Source organism: Manis pentadactyla, chromosome 4, assembly GCF_030020395.1.
Source record: "Manis pentadactyla isolate mManPen7 chromosome 4, mManPen7.hap1, whole genome shotgun sequence".
In the NCBI taxonomy this organism is placed as follows: Eukaryota; Metazoa; Chordata; class Mammalia; order Pholidota; family Manidae; genus Manis; species Manis pentadactyla.
The window spans coordinates 66,788,961-66,811,859 of NC_080022.1; the positions used below are offsets into that span (position 1 = coordinate 66,788,961).

The 22,899-nt window shown below is 37.3% G+C and overlaps 1 protein-coding gene and 1 long non-coding RNA gene across 2 annotated transcripts in view; one reads left to right on the plus strand and one right to left on the minus strand.

Annotated features, from left to right (window-relative positions):
• Positions 1-6,882, minus strand: part of ADGRL4 (adhesion G protein-coupled receptor L4) — a 116,900-nt gene extending 110,018 nt beyond the window's left edge. The window contains exons 1-2 of the mRNA XM_036890245.2: positions 6,625-6,882; positions 5,168-5,317 (exon numbers count right to left, since the gene is read on the minus strand). Of these exons, the coding sequence (XP_036746140.2) occupies positions 5,168-5,317; positions 6,625-6,646 (172 nt within the window). The 5' untranslated portion in view covers positions 6,647-6,882. The remainder of the gene's footprint in view (positions 1-5,167; positions 5,318-6,624) is intronic.
• Positions 5,335-22,614, plus strand: LOC130683370 (uncharacterized). Its single transcript, XR_008997042.1, has 3 exons — positions 5,335-6,551; positions 19,602-19,811; positions 22,335-22,614. It is a non-coding gene; the product is annotated as an uncharacterized LOC130683370 (long non-coding RNA).
• Positions 22,615-22,899: the final 285 nt, after the last annotated feature.

Consider the following 22,899-nt stretch of genomic DNA (forward strand, 5'->3'; position numbering starts at 1 on the left):
TCACTTTAAAAAAATTTGACGCATGACTATCTAGAAGCACATCAAAGTGCATATGTTTCCAAGTTTGTATTAGTATTTATTTACCTAAGAAGTTCATCTGAGGTATGTAAAAATGCACTGCTTCACAAAAAACATTTGCTTCCTCAAGAATTTTTAGTAACATAATAACATGAAGATGTGTATGTAACGTTATTGAGATACGTATTTCTAGTTGTTCAAATATTCTTTAAATATTCCTTAAACAGGAGTCACTTCTTCTGAGTGTTGGAATAAACAGGCAAGAAAGAGAGAGAGAGAATGGAGGCAGGGAGGGAGGGCGAAAAAAGATAATGTTGTTCTCTGCTGCTACTTAACTCTACTCCTAAGTTCCAACACCATGACAGTGTAATAAATGTACAAGGATGAGAGAAGTTGCAGATGAACTATGAGAAATGCTGATGATGCCTGATGAGAAATGAAAACAAACATTTGAGAGATAATGTTAAGATAAAAAAGACAAGATTTAGAAGCTGGTGTGAAAAACAGCTTCTCTAGAGGGACCTGATCCAGGCAATTGTGATCCACTCCAGCTTCTGGGTGTGACTCCACAGAAGTTACATATAGGTACAATTTAAAGATCTGTGAACTCTAATTTTCCTTGTTTTTGTTCTAAACTGTCTCGCTTAATAAACAGACTAACTTTTACAACCAGACATTTAATTTGCCAAGATATGGAAAAATTAAGCTGCTAGACCATCTTTTTTGTTAACAGAAATATACTGTTGTTGTGCTAACTAGTTAGGGGCACCATTTTCTTAATTTTTATAGATTTCAAGTATAAAGGGGCAGAATGAATATTTCAATTGTTAAAATAAGTAAATGATTTTGCCTCTTTCTCAGTCATTTTGTAAAGGTAATTATGATGTTTATCATGTAAGAAAACATGTGTACTGTTCCCCAAAATATACCAATACATTTTATGACATTTTTTTCCTACACTGTAATATTTATATTATAAAATATTTGCATTAATAACTGCATAATGAATACATTTCTCATAAAGTCGGCAAACACTTAGAATCTAGTTCAATAATGGATTAAGTTTATCCTTATTTGAAATCTAGAGATAGTAACAGTGTTCTTTGGAAGTGGATTCATGAAGAACAGGTATGTTATGGGGTGAGTACAGGAAAATAATGCAACTATCTTTAAACAAATAGCAGAACATATGCATTCAAATGAGAAGTAACAACTTGAGAGTTAGTACATTTATTCCAGTGATCTTATTATAAGCAATATCAAAACATTTCAAAATTTAAAAAATTGTCTTTATTCCTTGCTATCATGTGAAATATTCTACCTCATATTACTTTATAACTACATACCATTTTCTTAAAACCATTTTGGCAACTAATCTTCCACTTTACCCACTAGATTTGGCTAAAAGCTCCTCATGTATCAGATTCGCAGATATGATAGTCATTATACCTATGGTATAACTACATATATATCATGTTAAATGTGAAATATCATGGAGATGTGTTGCAAAGAAGAGTTAGAGTTATTTTTTCTGTTAACATTTCTATTACAGGAATCATCAAATTCTCACTTTGTTAAATGTCTAAAACTGCAGTTTTTATTTGTAGGACACAGTTCATTTAATTGTGTTAACTGCTGTGTATATACGCGACACACACATACACACACACATTTACCTTGAATGCTTTGCATTTGTTCTGATTACTGTTTGTTTGACCCATTTTGATGAGCATCCTCTTTATTACTAAAGAACAAACTGTTATGGAAGCAATAATGTACCCTCAGCACTTATATTGCAGTCAGGGCAGAATCAAACTAATGGATTATTTTAATTAATATTTCTCCCACATTCTGAGCCCACAGACTACTTCTTCCTGATTCTTAGAAAGCTATTTTGACATTGTTCTTTCTACCTTTACCAGTATCATACTGCTCTCTAGTTAAGCGTGATAGTCCTCCAGTTAAATTTTACAAGCATATTTATGGTTATTGGATAATAATGAAAAATTGCTTTTAAAATGTAGAGTATTTTACAGGGAGCTGAGTGCAGGTATCAGGACTTCATTATTTTCTGTAAAGGGCTTGTGATATTGCTCATAATAGACTTATCCCAAGCTGTGAAAGATCTTTATACAAACATATAAGCTGTCAGCTACACTCTTCCTGACCCTTCTTATCCTCACCTGGGGCAATTGTATTTCTACTACCCATTCTGATTGCATGAATTTTCCAAGAACACAGCCCCACTTAATGAGTTTATATTAAAGTAGGGAGACAACCTCTTCCCCCATCTCCACACCCAAACATGTACTGTACTGCATCCTTGCCCTTGTTCTTGATTCTCCCTTCTCCCAGCTCGGTTTATCAAAACCAAGCAATATTATGGTGTGTATATGTATGCAAAATTCTTTCATCCCTTCCAACCTTCCCTCCCATTTTTAACACTTCACTAAGTAATTGGAGAAGGAGGGACTCTCAGTCTCTAGATTTACGATAATTGTGCAAAGAAAATTACTAAAACTATGCTGAGAAGCACAAAAAATAGCAATTGTAATATACATTTAAAAAATTAGAATAACTTAAATTTTAGGGATAAATATTACCAACAATTTCCAAAGCCTTTAAAAGTACCCAAAAATTTCTACACAAACTTCTTCGTCTCCTTACTTAAAATACTCTCACTTAACAGCATAAAGATAAGCGTGTTCAGAAATCCAAGTTTAATAGCAATATCTAGAAAGCAGAGGCCTTATGCCCAAACATAGTAAGAAAGAGTACAAGCTCTAGGATAGGATCTCGGCTCCAGCACTTACTTGTATCACTTGAGATGTGATACCTACCCCTTTCTAAGACTCTATTTCCCTAGAGACAAAATGGGAATAATAATAGGTGAAATTGTGCTAATTAGTATCTTGGACTCAGTGCATAGCAAATATTAGCTCTCCAGAATACGGTGTTGATGCCAATAATGAAAACGATGATGAAAGTGCTAAATAAATATTCGTTCAATAAAAAGATGATTGAGTGAAATAAATTTACAACTATTAAAACTTGTTTCTGTAGGACGTCATCCAAATTCTAAATGATGTGTTCAAAACTAGCCCTTGTAACAGAGAACATTAAGTGAAATCGGGTTATTAACATAACAGTCCCTTGGCAACTCTCTGAGGGAGTTAAAATTTTATGAACGTGAATGAAGATGATGATAATGGTGCCAAAAAACAAACAACTTTGATTCCTCAAGAAGTAGGCATCCTCTGTAACAAAACTCCAGTCCCGTCAATTCTTATTGACCTCAGACCAGTCTTAGAGAAAGACAAGTGGGGAATCTCTTCAGTGACAAAAAAAGCCAACAAGTGTCTCCAAAACAAAAATATTACCTAGACTGTTCAGCAGCTGAAAATACTATGTTCTAACTCCAAAAAACATATTACATATACTTAATGAAAAAGATGTCAAAACCAGTCAGTGAATTAATAAAAGGTGAAAAAAGATGCAAACCGCTGTTTGAACAGCTTTAAGAAGACATCATAAACCTCAGATAGTGAATGTTAAAACAACTGAAAATGTAGCTTTCTTTAAATAAGAATGGGATTTAAATTAAAAATAACTTGCAAGGAAAAAAAAAATTCCCATTACAAATTGTATTCTGCATGAAAATAAATCACAGGCCAAAGTCTGGAGGTTCTTTCTTTCAATGGAAAATATTTTCTGCCCTTTGGCTGGCTATTGACTTAGGCATCAGGGGGAAAAACAACTGCATTGGATAATAAAAAAAAAAACATTAAAAACATAACTATAAGGTAGTAGGGTGCTGAAGGTCCAAATTGTGAAAAATTGTTCGTGTCAATGATGGTAGTCATGACAGCTGAAAAGTATCTAAATAATATAAAGATAACCCTGCTTATGAAGTACTCTGGTACTTGTAATGATTAGTGGTAAAGCGCACTAATATGTTTGATGCGGTATTTTGAAGGTCACTCAACTATCAACTTGTCATAATGCCATTCAGTTAAATATACAATAAAAACCTAAGATTATTTATGGAAAGAATTTTGCAGTGCTTGTAGAATAGTATATTACAAATCCCAGCTGTATGTACAAGCAGAAATGCCTGATCTAATGCACCATTAAGCAACTGTAGCTTTGCTCTACATTTTTAAAACATTAAACTAATTACGATGAGGTTTGGTCTTACTATATATGCCATATTTAATTTTTTTAAGAGCCTATCAAATTGAATCACGAGATACAACTTGTTTATCCTATAAGCAAACACATGCAATATTAACAAAGTACAACATCCTGGCTTAATTAGAAAAAGTCCATGTTATCTTAAATACATTTATGAGTATAACACCACATAGTTCTAATGTGAACTTGTCATTTAATTATATTTTCAAACTAATTTATATGACTTGTAACTCTTTTTCTCTCTCCCTCCTACACAAAATGTTCTATTGGCCCAGTTTAAAATGAAAAAGAGAACAAAGAAATATTGAGCGAGTCTTGAGAAAGGAGTGGTGGTGGTGACCACAGACAAGAAATTACTTAAATTTATCAGATAGTATTCTGTTTATAAAGTCAATAGGCTGAACTGTACCCTAGAAGAACCTTTTCTAGACTTCTTGCTCTGGGCTGTAACCTAATATGAATGAAATCTACTCTCTTAAAATTCTCTCTCTCTCTCTCTCTCCCCCGGGCCTCCCTCCACCATGGAATACACCCAAGGAATGCAAGAGAAACCCTCAAATCGCTTAATACTAAACTTGGGTAGTCAACTACTAAAGAAGGTATCTGAAGTGATGTGTGCCAGTGTAACCTGGGCTTCATGAACTCTGTGTATTTTTGTTCCCGAAGATATAGACTCTGCACTCTGCAACTTACTTTCTCGCTTAAGTTCAGGGACAATCTTTAAGATTCATGTCAAAAATGAGATATACATTTTCATCAAAAATCAATAACTGAGTACGAATTTTGACATGGGAAGTTCAAACACTGTTAATGTTTAGCTAATTAAGCTTTTTTACTATGGCATGTAATCAAACAGTATAATGTAAAACAACTTAATTTCTTGACAAGGAGAAAGCAATCACATCAGAATTTAATCTTGCAATACAATCCAGAAAAGGTAATGAATATTTTTTACCTTCACAAATAGTGACACCATTTCCTGAAAATCCCATGTTGCAATAACAGGCTTCAGCTCCATTCCGTGTTTCACATTTTGCATTTGTAAGACAAGCTGTTTTGGTGCAATTTTGAGTGTAGCAACAATTCAGCAAAGTGGAAAAACCCACTAAAGAAAATAGAGAAACACACCTTTCAGGAAAAAAAGGAAAACCTCCCCCTCATTGTTGCGCTGGACTACAATAAACACAAATACCCTTTTTAAAAGATTTTCTTTCCATTTAGATAAATGGATTTATAAGACTTTTCCAAGGGAGCATTAGCTAAATAACAGCCCAAGAGCAGGTAAGCAAAAAGAGTCATGCTTTTCTTCAGTCTCAGTGTTTACCAAGTAAATCTTAACAAAGTTAAAATGTAGTAAACAACCAAGAAAACAGCATTTCTAGATCACTGGACCTTTCACCTTGTGGTAACTGAATGATTGTAAAGCAATTTCCCTCCTCTGCAAACGATCCTATGCAGAAATCAGGATGAATGGTGTATTTGGGTCCTTTCAAATTCAAATGTGTTATTTTAAGATGAAGAGAAACATACAACATCCAGGAGGACAACAAATGCACTTATTGTTTTTGGGGGTTTCTAATGATCTTTTAAAAGTCCGGCTTTTCCATAACAAAATTTCTTTTACATTTTCTCCCATTAGGACAAATTAAAATAAAGCTCAACATACTGGTCAAAGATTGATCTTCCAAAAATGGAACACCACACAAACATGACCAACAAAATGAAGCACAGAGACAACAAGACTTTATTTCAGAATTATTGAAAACAAAATTGGAAATGGTATATTTTGTGGGCTGTTAGGAAAAGCACAGAGCATTCCTTTTTTTATTATCCTAAGGCTTCTCAAGACAAATCTGCCTAGAGATGAACAGTTGTGACTCATGCAATTTATTGTTCTGAAAACAGTCACCTGTGATAAGTTGTCCTTGTTTAGTAAGAAGAGATTCTTAAACATTTGACTAAATCCCAGCCTCGGATACAGCTGTACATACTGTCTCAATCAGAATTAATTCAGCTTCAAAGATGTGATCTATTATCTTTCTGCGCAGCTTCATCAAAATGGTATTTTACATGAACCCAAAGTCTGGGCTGGCAGTCCCGTTAGACTGCCAGGAAAACTCCCACAAGTGTTACTGGTTGGGATTTCCCAAATTTCTTGAGGGGAGATCAGAAGAAAGGTCAAAGTCTGAGAGTTTGGGGACTTTCTCGGCGGGAATAAAAAGGTGACTTGGTCCCTGGGCCCTGAATACCAACTTCAGAGTTGAAAGGCCAAGGAGAAAAACATCCTGAGCTTAACTGCGTCGATTTCCCTTGGAGCCTCGGCCAAATCCACTGGGCACGTGAGTTCCGACCTGGAAAAGTCTCACCCCGTCCCAGCTCCCGGCCCCGCGGCCTCCCTCGCGGCGCACTCACCTAGGAGCGGGAGCGGGTTCATTGGCGGCGCCGCGGGGGTGGCGGTGGCGGCCGAGGCGGCGGAGCGGCGGGTGTGCGGCCGAGGTCCCGGGACGCAGCTGGCGGCCGCGGCAGGTCCCGGCTCCGCGCCCCGTGACGCGCCGGCTTCCTCCGCACACTTTCCGGCCTTTTTGTGCGAGTGTGCGTCAGGTCCCGAGTCGGCTGGCCGCGTCCGGCCCCGGGCCGCTCCCCGCCGCCGCCCCGACGGGCTTCCCTGCCCCCCACGCCCCGCCCGGAGCGCGCTCGCGGACCCCGGGCCGGAAGGTGGGCCGCGGGCGCAGGGTCCGGGCTCCGAGCGACATAGCCGGCGCACTTCAGAGACCCGTGCGGTGGCCTTCCTGAGAGTGAGCGGACCGGCCTGGGTCCCAGGGCTACCTAAATTCCGGGACACAGCGCTCTGGCAGTCGCTAATATGTTTCCATAAAGAACTATGGGCCTTGGCTCCAAACAACGGGGCATTTGTTGCCAGTATTCGGTCCTCATCTTGCTGGGGCTCAGGGCTCCAGAGTGTAGAAGGGCATGCTCTACCTTGGCTCCAGGCTAGGATTGTGCCTCAAGTGACTTGAGTAAAAAACGAGCAAACAAAAAAGCCAAGTTTCAAGAATTAAATGACAATGGAAGGACGAAAGATTGTTTCCTACTTTTAACTAAAATTTACCTCTAACCTCAGGACTCCCTCCAAAAACAGCTGGTGCATCATATATAGTTTTCCTTCTGCATGTTATAAGTTGATTATATAAAAACAGAGCATTCAGGTTAAAACATAGAAACAATTTTAGTTTAAAAATTAAAAATCACTGGCAGACAAGGCTAGTCTATAATGAGAGCAGATCAGTGCTTTCCTGAGGTTAGGATGGGAAGTGGGATTGACTGTAGAGAGGTGTAAAGGACAATTCTGTGGTAGTGGCTACATCTCGACTAGGATAGCAGTTGAATGAATGTATTTGTCAGAACCCATTGAACTGTACATTTAAAATTTGCGTTTTATTGTATGTTAGCTATACCTCAATCAAGAAAAGAAATGACTAATGTTTGTGCCATCAACAGAAGTTGTTTAACCTTTAAACAGTTGGGCATACCTTTGTTACATATCATTTGCATTCTGTTTAACAAACCCACTGAGAATTAACTGTGTACAGAGTACCTTCACAAAGATGAACAAGAATGGCCATTGGACTCCAAAAAGATTATAACGAGTGGGGCAAGAATTAAACCTAGTCACAATGACAGAAGTCAAAATGACCCAACTACAGACCTATTTCCCTGGCTGTACACTGCTTTTTCTTATACCTTTTCTAGCTTCATTTAATTCCTACAAAAAGCTCCAGAGTGGTACCATAATAGATGAGGGCAATGAGGAACTGAGGTGTTGTGTGACTTTCCCGGAGTCATACAGTTAGTTAAGTGACTGGCTCAATTCAAACCCAAGCTATTTTGCTCCTAAATCAGCTCTATAGTAGTAGTACCACCCTCAGAAGGGTGTTGAAAAAAATGAGTGGGTCACCAGTTATTGCTACTCAGGGAGTCTGAGAAGCTGATTTAAATGCTTTAAATGCCATGAAAAATAAGTTTGGGGATTTATTCTGTTGTTACTTGGTTTCTTTTAAATATTCCTTTCCTTTTTTTTAGTTTTTTTTTTCAGCTAGTCAGTGATTCAGTTGAAAAAAAATTCTGGCAGCAGTCTGGATGAGGGATGTTAAGGAGACATCAAAGTCAGGGAAGCCAGAATAATCTAGGAAATAGACTACAAATGCTTGGAGAAGGTAAGAGTATTTGAATGGGGAGAGAGGGACAGATTCCAGAAAGGATTAGATAGACAACTTACCTGGTTCACTTGCTAAGGTTAAGAAATTTGTTTGGGAAAAGAGAGTGTGAAGATTTTCTAGTTGTGTAGCAGAAGGGAGGATCCATTGACAAAAATAGGAAAGATAGAATAAGGAGTGGCTTTGAAGGAAGAAAGAAATGAGCTCAGTTTTATAATATAAAATTGGAGGTGTTCCAGTGACCTGACTCCATTTATGTGCAACCAGCTTTCCAAAGTCTTTAGAAATACATTATTTTCTGAGATGAGTTGTAAACTGAAACATAGTACCTATTTTTTTAAATCATTACTCTAAAACACTTTACTCCATCAGCCATACATGCTTACTCATCATTTTTCTACTAAAAATAATAGAAGGCAGCCAATTTTTAAAAATATTATTTTTCTATATACATTGCTTAAAATGAATAAAAGTGAGTTAAAAGTCGAAATAAATATTTTCTAAACTTTCCTGTTGCATGTGTGTTTATATTAAAAAGTGAAAATTTATTCATAGTTTTCTTTAATCAAGAAAATTCATCGTAGCATAAGGGTAAGCATGAAGTTCTTAATAACGCTTATAGTTTTAGATTGTTCTTTGTAAAGATCAAAATTACTTAAAAATCTATTACTTGAAAAAGTCTATTTTCTTAAGGAATAAATATAATAACTGAATAATTTTGGATCAGTTGTCTTTATGTTACTGTAAAAGAAACATTTAGAATTTTCAATCCAAACAAATACTTGAAACTCAAGTGAGAAAAAAGCATATTTTAAAGAAGTATTCTTAAAGGAATATAGAAAAAGTTTAAATTTTATGGAGGTTCTTCACTTGGATACCATTGAGGTATGTCTAATTTTTGACCACACAACAGTCACTAAGTATACATATGGAAGTTAATGGAAGTTAAGTCATTTTCAAGCTGCCTACCCAATTGTGGTTTTAACACACCAATATGAACACTTATCCTGCAATATCAGATCTTATCAAATCCATGATTAGCTCCATCTTGGGTCTGTCTATAAGGTGCCAAATTAAACAGGATTTCCTTCAAAGATGTTGGTCAAGTTGAAGGTTGCTGTGGAAAGTATTCACCGTTAAAACCTGGGTTCAGCTCAAGCTTTTATCATAAATAGATTCTTTCACCTCTTTGGGGTCAGTTTACCCATTGAAAAATGGTAATAGCAATGCCTGCCCTATTAGATCACGGTTCTAAGTTCTAAGGTCATTAATATGCATGTCATAACTGTTGGACATTCCATATCTTTAATATTCAACACATCTAAATATAGGAAATTAGTGCACAGTTGAAATGAAGACCTTCTCCAAAGACATATTTGTGGTGCCCATAGAGACTGGAACAAGGAATGTATGCTGCTTTTGGACCTCCTTCATGAAGCCTCTTTGAGTGTGTAATTTCTCCTCTAAGTGTTAATAGTGTCAGTGGCTTCTAAGTGATTGGCCACCTCTGTGACTGTACCTCTAAATATTGTCATTACTCACACATCATTTGACTTTTATCAACCCACGGAAACTTTGTTTCCAGTTTGTTAATTTAGGTAGATCATTATGTCTTCATATTATCTCTATTGCCATAGGACCTTCGATAGGATTACAATTTACCCGATCGATTATTTTTCCACCACAGGTCATTTTAGTCAAACCCAGCATTAACATTGTACACTTAGCAAAAAGACTTGTAAAAAGGTAAAAAGGGGAAATTGAGTTATGTGTAAGGTTGGGAAGAGTAATCTTATGGCAATGTATTCAATGTTGAAACAAAGAAAAGATTTACCAAACTGACTTATCTGCGCCCACCAGTGTAAGAGAATTTTCATGAATGGGTAAGGATTGGAGTTCCACAAGGTGGACTTGTCTTTAATGGTTCTAAACTAGTCTCCTTAGAACTTGAAGGTAAGAAACATAGATATCTTTTTTTCTGTCCACAACAACTCACACAGTGCCTCGAGGATGATAGGCATGTAATAAAAATGTGCTGATTGAATGAATAAATCAATAAATATCCAGAACAGTATATAATAAAATTAATCAGAAAAGGAAAACTTTATTTTTGGAGATTGGCTGGAAATTGTTTGCCTTTTAGGTTTTCAGATGCATTTCATGTTACTGAAATGCAAATCTCAATCTTTCACATTTAATTTTTAAAAAAAAGGTCAGGAAAGTCCTTAGTTATTTGTAATGTAAGTCATTTGTAATATAAGTAATTTGTAATATAAGTCATAGTTCCCAAACAGTAAAGAACTATGTTTTTTTGTTTACTGTTAAACTGATGATCTTAAATAGTCAGTATAGAGATGCAACAATTTTCAAATCTAGCTGTATGGAAACTTGTGCCTCTCTAATCTACATTGTCTATTTAATGTCTTTCAACATTGTGGATCAAATAAAAGTTTTAATGCTTTTATACATATTTCCACTTAGGCATTTCTAAAACTCATTCCTTTTTTTCTTTTAAATTCTTACATAAAAGAACATTTTAAAAATTGAGTTTCCAAAATCATGAACAGGAACACTTGACTTGCTTTTATCTTGCTAATTTTTTTAGTGGAAGGGGTGCAAAAAGTATCTGGTAATTTTAAATGTTAAATGGAAGGGAGGATATCTGAGTTCCTTCTCAGCCTGGCCATTCAGTTGTTTGGTAACCTTCAGAAAACTCACTGAATCTTTCCATTATTCTGTTTAACATTTGCAATGTGCCTCTTGTGTATCATTTTTTCTTTTCTATGGTTCCTGTTCATGAAGATTTATAAGTTAACACCCACACTTAGTAACTGATTGTTAAGCCAGGCATTGATTAAAAAAATAAATAAATAAAAAGCATGGGCAGTATGCTAATTGTTTGCATTATAACTGACTTCTAAATTATTTTTTAAATGTCTTTCCTTTGTTTGGATCTTTTCCATGTTACAAAAATATTAAACTGACCTCATTTTTTAAAAGGGCAGCATTTCTAAAATAGAAACTGTGTTAAAATCACCTTCTATTTAATATTGTTACATTTTTTTAGCTATGCTTTTAACATGTTGCAGCATTGATTTATTCTAAATTGATTGCTCTTCTTCATTGAGCTGTCCAAAATAATATCCTGAGAGGTTACAGAATCCATCAGGATAGACAAGTAATTTAAATTATTTCTTTAGGCATGTAATACTTTGTACTTTACATTACATTTCATCTACCTTTGTGTTCTTCAATCACTAGTTTATTAAACTTTCTCACAATTCTCCACATTTGTTCAAATTCCTATAGGAAAATTCAATATCATAATTATGTATCGTCAGCATATTTCAGCAGCTTGTTATTCACTATCATCCATTATTATTAACATGCATATTGCATATACAAGTCTCTGCTTAAATCTCCAAGGAACATCATTATTAACGTCCTACCAGTTTGAGAATTATCTTTTTATTCTTACTCTTGGCCTTCTTACTCTGTCACAAATATTTAATGTCAGGCAAGATTTAATTTTCCTATTGTAATCTGTTTTATTAATAGCCTTTGAGAAAGGATTGGCTTAAAAAATAAAAAGCTATTTGGAAGTCTAAACAAAATACATTAGTTTATAGTTATTTTTAATTTATCTCATTTAATATTTTCTTTTTATTAAAGGTGCACATCAGCCTGTGAGTTTTGCACATATCTCCATCTATAACCATAAATAAATTAATAACAGTACTGTCTCCAAAGAATTGCTAATATAATTTTGTGCAAGTAGAAGCAGACAAACTTGAAAGTAACCATTTACTGTTCTAAAACTCATGGTGACAAAAAGGCATCATTGACACATATCTTCTAAATTAACACAATTAAACAAGGCCTAAAATGTATATGTCTTAAAATTATTTTTTAAAAAGTTGCACTAGTTCCTCTTCCAACATCCTTAAATAGTTACTGATTTTTCAAATCCTAACCATGCCAAATACTACTAGTTTTTCTAGTAATACAGTAGAATGACATTTTTAAATAAATTAAAAAAATAGATTTCTTTGTTATATGTCATGTTTTCTTGAATGATTTACAAGTAAGTAATGGAAATCTAGAATGATTATCAGTTTTGTTGATAATGCAAGGGCATTTTCAATGAATGGACTTCTAATGATGGAAAAAGTATTAAAAACGATGTCTCTAAAGTTAATCTTATAGTGAAATATAAACAAAACTAAGGTACAAAAATGATATGAAAAAATATTCTCACATTATTTTATTTTTGTGACAAATATTATTGTCATGCCCAGAATATTGGACAAATGAAGAGTTGTATTTTTACTTAGTAGATATTCATGAATTTATTAGTAATCCTAATATAAATACATATTTATGTGTTTACAATGAAAATAATTCTAAACTATAATTATAATAACATTGTTTAGATGTAAAAATTATTTGGCAGTGTATAACTCTAGGCAGAAAATCTGTTCCCAGCCTGGAGAAAATTACCTTTGAAGCCAAAATCACTCAAAGGGAGAAATAAAGTGGGAGAAACCCATTTATTGCTTAAAAGCAGTTGTCCACTTCTGCTCCCCAGTGTTCATCACAATGTCCACTACTGCTCCCCAGTGTTCCTCACAACCCAGCTTGAAAAAGGGACCCCACCCAACCTCTCTGGTCCAGATATGCCCTAGTTCCCCCTTATAATTACCTGTTAATATGGACAGGGACTACTTCTCTCCACCCCTTGGAAACAACTACTGATATGGAGATGCATTAAGACCAGGCTAGAGGTTCTAGGAACACTGCAGTTATACCCACAGCCCACCCATTCGGAAATCTAGCCTCACAATCTACTCGCTCCCCATCTTCTGCAATGGTCCATGGGTGAGAAAACTGGAGCACTGTAACCAGACTAATAATATACACTAACAATAGCAATAAAATCATGATAATCTTCAAGCTGGAGGATTCAGCTAAATTCAAAGCCCTATGCAGCTTAAGTCCATAGTTTACCCATTCCACGGGCACCGGTAGCTGAATGGGTAGGGAGTTCAGAGCAATTATCATGTGGCAGCTGCAGCCAGCGGGCAGGTCGAGGCCACAGGGACTGTAGAAGGAAATAAATTTAGGGCAGTAAGATACATGTTTTAATGATACCAGCATAGGCAAATCTTATCCATCAGGTAGGATACGTGCAAGAGAGTGGTCCTGTGATAGGACAGTGGCAGGAATGGGATCTCATCCTGGTCTAGTATACCAGACTTTCACCCCCCAACTCCTTGTGACAGTTACAGATGGGTGAATATATAGGGCTATGGGAGGTACATTCACAGGTTATAAAGATAAAATAAAACTTCCCCAGGATGCTCTTACATCCTGGTCTTTAGGTACACTACCATGATCTTTGGGGGCCACTCTGCTATTACTCCAGAAATACATAGGAGGACAGCTTCAAGGTGCCAGAAGGGCCAGCCATCGCTGGTCCATGTGTCAAAATGTCCAGGGACACATCCACTCAACAGTGTCTCCAGGGTTTAATGTAGTTGGGGCTGGCAGCAGGATATTGCTCTGCTGGCCACATCCTGGCTTCAATAACTCCTCTTTGGTTTGCACATACAGTTGTGTAGGAGAGGCAGCAAGGTGTGCTAACATGTCCACAGGGCTCAAGGCTCCTTTTCAGGGCTTCTCATGCAAATGCTGTAGCACTGTCCATAAGTGAACTGACCAGCCGCATAGACTATTAGTGTTTGACTTCAGGTCAGATTTTAACAAACCATTGTACCTCTCTATCATGCCTGCTGGCAGAGTTATATGTTACATCTCCACTTTATTCCTAATTGCTGTACCATTCTTGTAATGCATGTCCAGTAAAGTGGGTGCTTTAATCACTCTCAAACACCTGTGGCTGGCCAAAGGCTGCAAAGAGATGCTGCAGGTCCCTCTTGGTGGTTTGCTGATCTGCATGAAGTGCAGGAAAAGTAACCAACAGTCCAGTAGCTGTGTCCACACAACTCATGGCATACTGATATCCTTCTGATATGGGCAGAAGCCCAATATAGTCTATCTGCCACCTGACAAGGGGTATCGGCCCCTTTATCATTTCCCCATATTGCTGTGGGACTTGGTGTAAGTCCCTATTAGAACCCACAAAGCACTCCTCCTGGGATCTGCTGAATTCTTCAAAAGTCAACAGCAAGCCCCACTGACTGGCTATAGTCCACATTGTCTTTTGCCCCACATGCAACAAACACTGTTGTAACCATTGGGTGACATCAGAGGCAGGCTTTCCTTCTAGCCAGTGCACCTGGGCCAATGTGTCTACATCATTCCCTGGGTATGCCAAAGGCAAATGGCCAATCACATGATATACAGTAACAGTCTTATTCTGACCAGAGGCCCATAGGTCTTGCCACAACTCTTATCACCAAAAGGGCTGGGGACCAACCATCCAATTGGCCTGGTACCATGTTGGTAGCCACAGGGTCAAGCCCCAGTAGACGGCCCAGCTGTCAGTGCAGACAGCTATAGAGGAGGGCTACTGGGTGATCATGACCCATACTTCCTGCAACTCAGCCCATTGACTGCTCTTCCCCTCTCAAATCAACCCACATCTGGGTCCTCAAGACCATCACAGGGCCCTTTGCACCTCTCCTTTCATTCCTGACCCATACTTCCTTCCCCCAGATCTGCTAAAGTACAAGTAACTTCACTTATGGGTTGTCCTATATGAGAATAGTAACTAGGAACCCAAAGAGAGATGAGAGCTGTGTGGAGCACCAGATTTCTCATTCTGATGGTGAACAACTCCTCATTGGATTACTGGAGGTCCATATTATAGATGACATTTTTCATGCCCAGCTCCCATAACACCTGGTGGAGCTCTGCATTCATTTTCCAGCAACTGGGTAAGTATGGTAAATCACCCTGATTAGGCCAGACTGCCCTGATGGCTTCTGTAAGCCAATCCAGAAGCACCTGATTCCCTGAGGTGTGACAGCCACTTTGCAACTGCTGTCAGAGGGAAGGGTGAGTCATCGGGAAACCAGTCTACCCATTTCAGAACCTGCCATAACAATGTTTTCCACTCCCATATCCCAGAGATGCGAATGCCATTTCGCAGAGGTTCTGATGGCTTCTGCCTCTACCAGACTTTCATGTCCACCAGCTCATCCTGATTATAGGGGCAGAGCATGGAGTGCTCCACAACCTGGGGAGGGGGTGGCTCTTCCCCCTAAGGAGCTCGTGGTTGTTGTGTTTTTATTTTCTTAATTACAACAGGGTGGGCTTTTAATATAGAAGAGGCTGGTCCCTCAGGGAGTAGCCTCATCAGCTTCAGCCCCACCCCTTCACCCTCCCCTGGCATCTCCTCTAACATCTCTAGGGCTGAAGGCACTGCTCTTTCCTCCTGCTCCACCATGGCCTCTTCCAAAGCTGATTTTCTGACTGCCTCCTCCCTAGCTGCTAACATCTCTTCCAAAGCACCACCTGTCTTCTCAATAAGTGTCTCATTCTTAAGGGCAACCCATAGGTAATCGTCCAGCTTCTTCAAGTTATGCCTAAGTGTGTCTCTGTCCTCACTAACCCTTTCCACTATCTCAAGAAACAAACATCCCACCATCCCGGCCATCAGGGCCCCTAAGCAGTCTTCTATTTCACAGAGGGCTGATTCCACAGCTTTCAGTGTCTCTACCGGCCCAACCCCTCTAGGAGTGCTTTACCCTAGACAAATTCCCCACTAGGGGCTCCCAATTGGAAGCCCCACAGATAGGGGTCTCCTGGGTGCAGTTGCACCCTCCACCACTGCCAGAGGTAAGGGTAAAACCACCCACTGCAGAAGCCACTGGGGCCTCCCCACCATCCACAGGGGGATTTCTGGGTATCTTGCCACTATCTCTAGGGGCAGCCTGCCCAGCTTCGCACCCTTGAAGACAGATTTCAGGTTCAGAGATCCTGCTGACTACCATCAGCTGTAATTCCAGGGGAAAATATGTTCCCAGCTTGGGGCATATTACCTTTGATGCCAGAGTCAGTCAAAGGGAGAAATAAAGTGGGAGAAACCTGTTTATTGCTTACAAGTAGTTAACCTCTTCTGTTCTCCCATATCACTCGCGAGCTGGCTGCAAAAATGGTACCCCAGCCAACCTCTCCGGTTCAGATATGCCTTTGCTTCTCCTTGTAATCACCTACTGATATGGAGATGGAGTACTTTTCTCTACTCCTTGGAAACACCTATTGATATGGCGATGCACTAAGGCCAGGTTAGAAATTCTGGAAATGTTGCAATTTTACCCACAGAGTGAAAGACCAAAGTTGTAGTTAAGTTAATATCAGCATAATTGAGCCTTTAATCCTGAGATTGAAATTTTTTTTTAAATGGTTTTCTTATTTTGCCTAACTTAATTAGAAAATAAAAATAAGATCCAAAATAACATCATTAATGAAAAATAACATTTGCATTAATTTAAGCAGTTCTCCTTTAAAAAGAGCTACAAAGTAGACATTTTCTTAGTAGTTTTTATTTGATTTCAATTATGTTATTGACCAGATTTATATTTTATGATTATTCTTCATGTCATTTTTAATAATTTCAATGTTCTGTCATTAGCAACATATCTTCTAAATATGTCCTTCATCACCCTAATATTTGTGAGAATAAAACGTAACACTTTAAAATTGTGAATCCTCTGTTGACTTCTTTTTGTTTTTGAAGGCTGCCATTAATATTATGTATTGCTTATACTTTCGGTGCTAAAATTGTTAAGGTTGATGTGTATAATTTTAAGTGATGTGTCTTGTTTACAGTGTCCTTTACCACAGTGTTTGAGAGAAACCATATGATTACGGTCTTAGAGATTGTCCTGTAAATATACTAATTTTGTTCTATTTCCCTACTGTCCTTGTCAATGGAATGGCTAAATCTCATCTTTTTCATTCTTTATTTTTCCCTGAAAGGACTTATAAGGCTGTCAGCAAAATGGATTAATTTTGTTGCTCTGTCATCATAAAATGTTCAATTGTAACAAAGAGTTATTCTTGAATTTAAAGTATACCTCATACTTTTGAAACAAAAAAAATTACTGAGAATGTGCCAAAAGAATTAATCCATTTTTATCAGAATCTTTAAATGGCCAACCCTCTACTTCTTGTTGAGTGCTACATAGCACTGAAGAAGTTACATATACAGTAAAATAACTTGTAACTTTTAATGTACATCATCTAATTCTCAACCTTATAATCTGTTATTGGAGTATCAAGTCACTCTAGAACTGAATGACCTCCAAATATTATTATCCAATAAAATCAATAGTCTGTACAATGGTCTAACAATTAACTAAGACAGTAGGAACAATACAGTATAAACTATTTCCAAAGTACCCTGATTTATCTAGAGAACTGTGTTCCAGTTCATATTTATCACTGCCTCAATCACATCCCCATTGGCTTCCAGTGATATCACTTGCCCAAGTGATACCAAACTTCTTTGTCTTCTGAAGCCAAAGGCATTGTTTCATCTACCTGGCTTGATATCTATGTCAGTATAAGAAAGCCGTGTCCAGGCCTGATTTTCCTGCTCTTCCATGTGCCTTCAAACCAGTCAATGGCCTATTTACCCCTCTGGTCTTCAGTTAGAAATTTTTGTAATGAATAGTTTTTCTTTTATGATTAAAATAAATTATTCTAATTAGGTGGTTGGAATTGGTTGGAATCAGACTGAAAGAAATATAGTAAGTGAAAAAGAGCAGCATAGAACAATTTTCCATTCTGATGAGCAAGTCCTACCTAACACACAGGCTCTTAGCATTACTCCAGTACACTTCACTCTATTTTCCTTGGTAGATACATAGAAAAGTTTGATCTTTCATGAGAAAACACACTGTTAGGTTAGCCTATCTATGTAAAGGGAAAAAACTGGCAATTCCTGCCACACCCTCATGACAGTAGATGTTCCTTTTATCATTAGTGCAATTTTTGGTTTATTCTTGCTTAACTGTGGCTTTACTGAAGTCAGTAACATGCCATGTCACTTTTTATGGTATGAGGAGCAGGACTGCGTGAAAGTTACTCTGAAGACTGATTTAAATGAAAAAAAATATTTTTTCATTTAAAGAAAGGAGCAAATGAATCAAGTTTGAATTTATTTCTCAATATTGCTTTCAGGAGCAACATCAAGTAGCCTCCATTCATTAACTCTTCAGCCAACATTACTGAGTGTCTACTATATGTCATAGTCTGTATGACACTCTGGTGATTCAAAATTATAGAGTGAAAAGCTGAAACATCCGCAAATGGCCCTAGAGACTAGCTTGAGGTTCTTGACACAAAGCCAGCTGGGACCTAGGGATGCAGTTCTCTCTTCATCAGATGGAGCTGTGCCAACCTGACTTCCCATGCGGCACCCAAGGGCCAGGTATTTTCCCAGACAACTTCTGGTATCAAATTCAGATTTCTTGGCAACTAAATTGACTGCTAATTCCTTCTATAATTGACTACATTGACCTCCTATCCAAGAGAAGCAGGGTGCTCTCCACTAGAAGGCACATCTCTACTGTATATGCAGCAGAGAGGCCTGGACCAGCAGCCCTCTCCTGACAAAAGGGGCTGAGCCTTCTCTCTATTGCTGATACTGGGTTTATAAATTTACCTGGATAGGTGCTTTATAGCATACACTGTGTGGGTCTGGGTTCTAGTAAAGGGGACTAGACCCTCTATTCTCTCTTCTTATAGGACAAGCCTAAGAATATAGACTTACAGAGGGTAGCAGACTGCTGGAGTCAATAAATCTTACTTTAGGTTTCAGCTGCCTAACATTGGAAACTTTTGGACCCTTGGGAGATTGTAACTTCTCCTTAGGGTGGTTTAGGTGGGAGAGAAAACTGCCCCATAATGGGAAAGAGAGAATCTGTAATCCAAGACATCTTGTTAGGCAATCCAAAATTAACATTTAGGGTAACTTTCAGGCATTCCTGTTCCTCATACCATAAGAGGTGACATGGCTTGTTACTGACTTCAGTAATGCTACAGTTAAGCAAGGATTAAGCCAAAAGTTTTAATACAAAAAAACAATTGTCAATAATGCTAAAAAGAATATCAACTGTCATGAGGGTGTGGTAGGAATTGCTGTTTGCTTTTTTAACATGTGTTTTTTCTGTCTTTCCTAATAATCGTACCCTGTACTTAAAGCTGTGAACTTGGCCTACTAAAATAAAAATTGCAGCATGAGAGGAGGAGGCACCATGAGAGTGCTGGCAGCAAGGTGCTATTGGAGACGAGACGGCAGTGCTGCCAGGTGTTCTGAAGGAGGAAGAGGCCATCATGGAAAAAGACGAACTCCTGAGGGAAGCACAGGCGGAGGTGGCACGAGAACGTCAGCTGAGAAGCATTGAGCTGAAGGTAATAAACCTTCTGAAGACTGAGCTGGCATTGTTGCGAGACACTGTAGCAGAGGAGGCACTTGGGGGAGTGGAGAGTCTATTTTGCAGCAGGAAGTGCTGAAACTAAGTTCTGGCCATTGAGGTCTAACTAAGCACAGGTTTTGAATTTCACTTTTAGAAACCTCCTTTAAATAGACTAATTTTTTTCTCCCCACTTCTTCCATCCTGCTGCTTAAGCCACAGTGGTAAAAATAAGAACTCTAGCAGTTGTCCTGGACTAGGAGAAGTAGCAATAGCCTCATTTGGTGGAGTGATTCCTGAGGGCTGTAGAGACAAAGGTATCTCCAGAACTGGCAGAATTGTTATTTGGGGGTTTACTCTTAAGCACAAATAAACCTAATGCCAATTGATAATGTTTTCAGAAATATCAATGATTTGGATCTGAGAGAGCTGGAGATGAGGACAGATCATGATATTCCCGAACAAAAACATGACTAGCATGGCATCTGCAAGTGTACTCTTTGTATAACACAATTCTAGTCCTTGACTTAATTTGTTCTTTATTCCCAGTAGGTAATGATCAGAGACTAAGAGACTTTAGCAAAGGAAGTCAGATGCTCTGAAAGGATGTAACATTAGGATGAGACAGGGCTATTACATGGCCCTGAACAACAGTTTAGGAAATTATATACAGATGTAAACATACTCATGTATATATGTATGTGTGTATGTATATATATGTGTGTACATACATATTTATAGATGGACACAAGTAAATTTTTGAAGCTGTAACTTCTTTTCATATGTAAGTATAACAAAAATATCCAAAAGTAAAATCTTTATTTTCATATTCTTTTTTTTCACTTATTTATTGAGTCTAGGGATTAAAACAAATTAGGGTAAACAAGTGTTTTTGCAATATTTATTGTGAGATAATAGCTTTAATGTCAGATTTCTCTTTATCCAAATTCTTTGAACATATTGAGCTTATTATAATAAACCTCAAGTTGTAATTAAATTAAAGAGATCTTCCTTGATTAAAATATAAATGCCACACAAAAGTACCTCAGTGTAGCAAAAACAAATCCAAGTGATTTAACTGCTGAGGACTCTAATCTCTTAGTGCTTTGCTTGTCTATTAGAAAATAATGAAAAACTTTCAAGATTTCAAAAAAATCCATAAGGACTTTGTTTAATCAAAGTGTTGCTGAAACATTTCTAGAATGTCAACATGGTGGCTTTTATAGATTACAAAGATGGTCATTAAAAAATAAGATAGTATTTGTCAGAATAACATGAAAAAAGCATCCCAGCATGCTGTAAGTGATAATGGGAATTTTTATTAATTTATAACTATCATGGGGTTTTTGTAACACAATCCTGGGCTTTCAGTGAAGAAAATGTAGCTAACTGATCAAGTCTTAATAGTTAACATCTTAAGTGAAATGCTTAGAGCTAATAACTTTATTAGTGATATTGTCAGTTCTGGTGTTCCTCCTAAATGCTATTACTAGATAATGTTAGCTTACTTATATTGGTGGACTTTTTAGTACAAGGCTACAAAAAAGATAACATTTGATCCTTACGAAAGTCTCTTTTTAGTTTTTATCAAACACATTAAATCTTTTGCTATATAGTAGAATTTATTTTTCATGATCATAAATAAACTTTTTTTTAACAACTCATACTATCTTAGATATGTGTTGATATTGATTGATGGGAAACAAATTTGCAGAAAAACATTTAAGTACATTTTTCAGTTATAAATAAAATAGAGGTCAATAAAATGGTCTATTAAGGAACAAAATAAGAATAATCTAAAAGCCTTTTCACATTATGAGTACACATTTGTGATGAGAGACATATCACTTGCTCTGTGATTTATGATTGCTTAGGCAATTTAATTTCTTCATTCTCCATGTTCCCTTGACTTTTTTTTCTCTATTTTGACTCTTGACATCGTCTGCCTCAGTGTTACTTCTTGTGTAGAATGCCCCACATTAGACTATAATTTCCCTCAGGAGCAAGCCCTGCCAGGTGCAGCTATAGATACGGACTTTTGAGTTCTATCTTATGTTTACTCACTGCTGGCCACTGTGAAAGTCTATCTCGTGGGTAGTGTTACAGCAACAATGCCTAAGAATGCCTTGACGCAAGTGGCCTTGTATGCAAATTTTATGCAATTGTTAAGTAGTTAAACAACCTAAAATTGGAGAACAATTTCTCAACATTTATCAATAGCCTTAAAAACTTTGAAAATATATATATTCTAAAGAAAAAACAGAAACAAAAACTTCTAGATTTTGGTAAGTTTTATGCACCAAGGTATTTACAGCCACTTTTCAGCATTCAAGTATTGGAAACACTTTAAAAACTCAACAAGAAAAATAATCAGGGCACTATGCCACGATTAGTCAATTTCCTGCAAAAAGAGCAGGGAAATAGGACAAGGGTCATGCCATTGTAAAATCTATTTAGCCTGTGAAAAAGGCCCAGTTTATTCTTTAATTTAATCTATATGCTGTTCTTCCTCTTCTTTCAGCCCCTTAATCAATTAAGTAACTTTGTAACTATGTCGAGAGACAAACCTCCAGAGTCTAAATGAATCTACATGGGTAAAGAATGCTGAGATCCAGATCAACACAGTTATCTAAGCAACCCTATTAAGACAAAACTTCGAAGGAGTTATGAAATCACCTGGATTCACCATGCCTTATACAGAACCCTACCAAAAGGACCTATAAAACCGCAAACCTTAAACCCTTAAATTCGTCTCTTCTCTGAGGTTGCCCAAGCTCCTACCTGAGTGTGAAATGCTTTATCAAATAAACTTTCTTGTTGCATAAGCATATAGCACTCTTCTCTGAACTTTATCTCATGATAAAGACAAGAATCTGCCCACCTCCAGTAATAAATGTCTTTGTCACTTTGCTATTTCATTTAGCTTTCTAGTCTTAATACAATCCTTTTCTCCCTCCCTGTTTTACTTCAGACCAGTAGGAAGTGGAAGTGCTCAGAATATAATCTCACTCCATCCAGTGCTCTGTAGTTTCCCCCAATTCTGGGGTGATAGGGATAAAATTTCCACACTGTGCAGATCAAGTAGA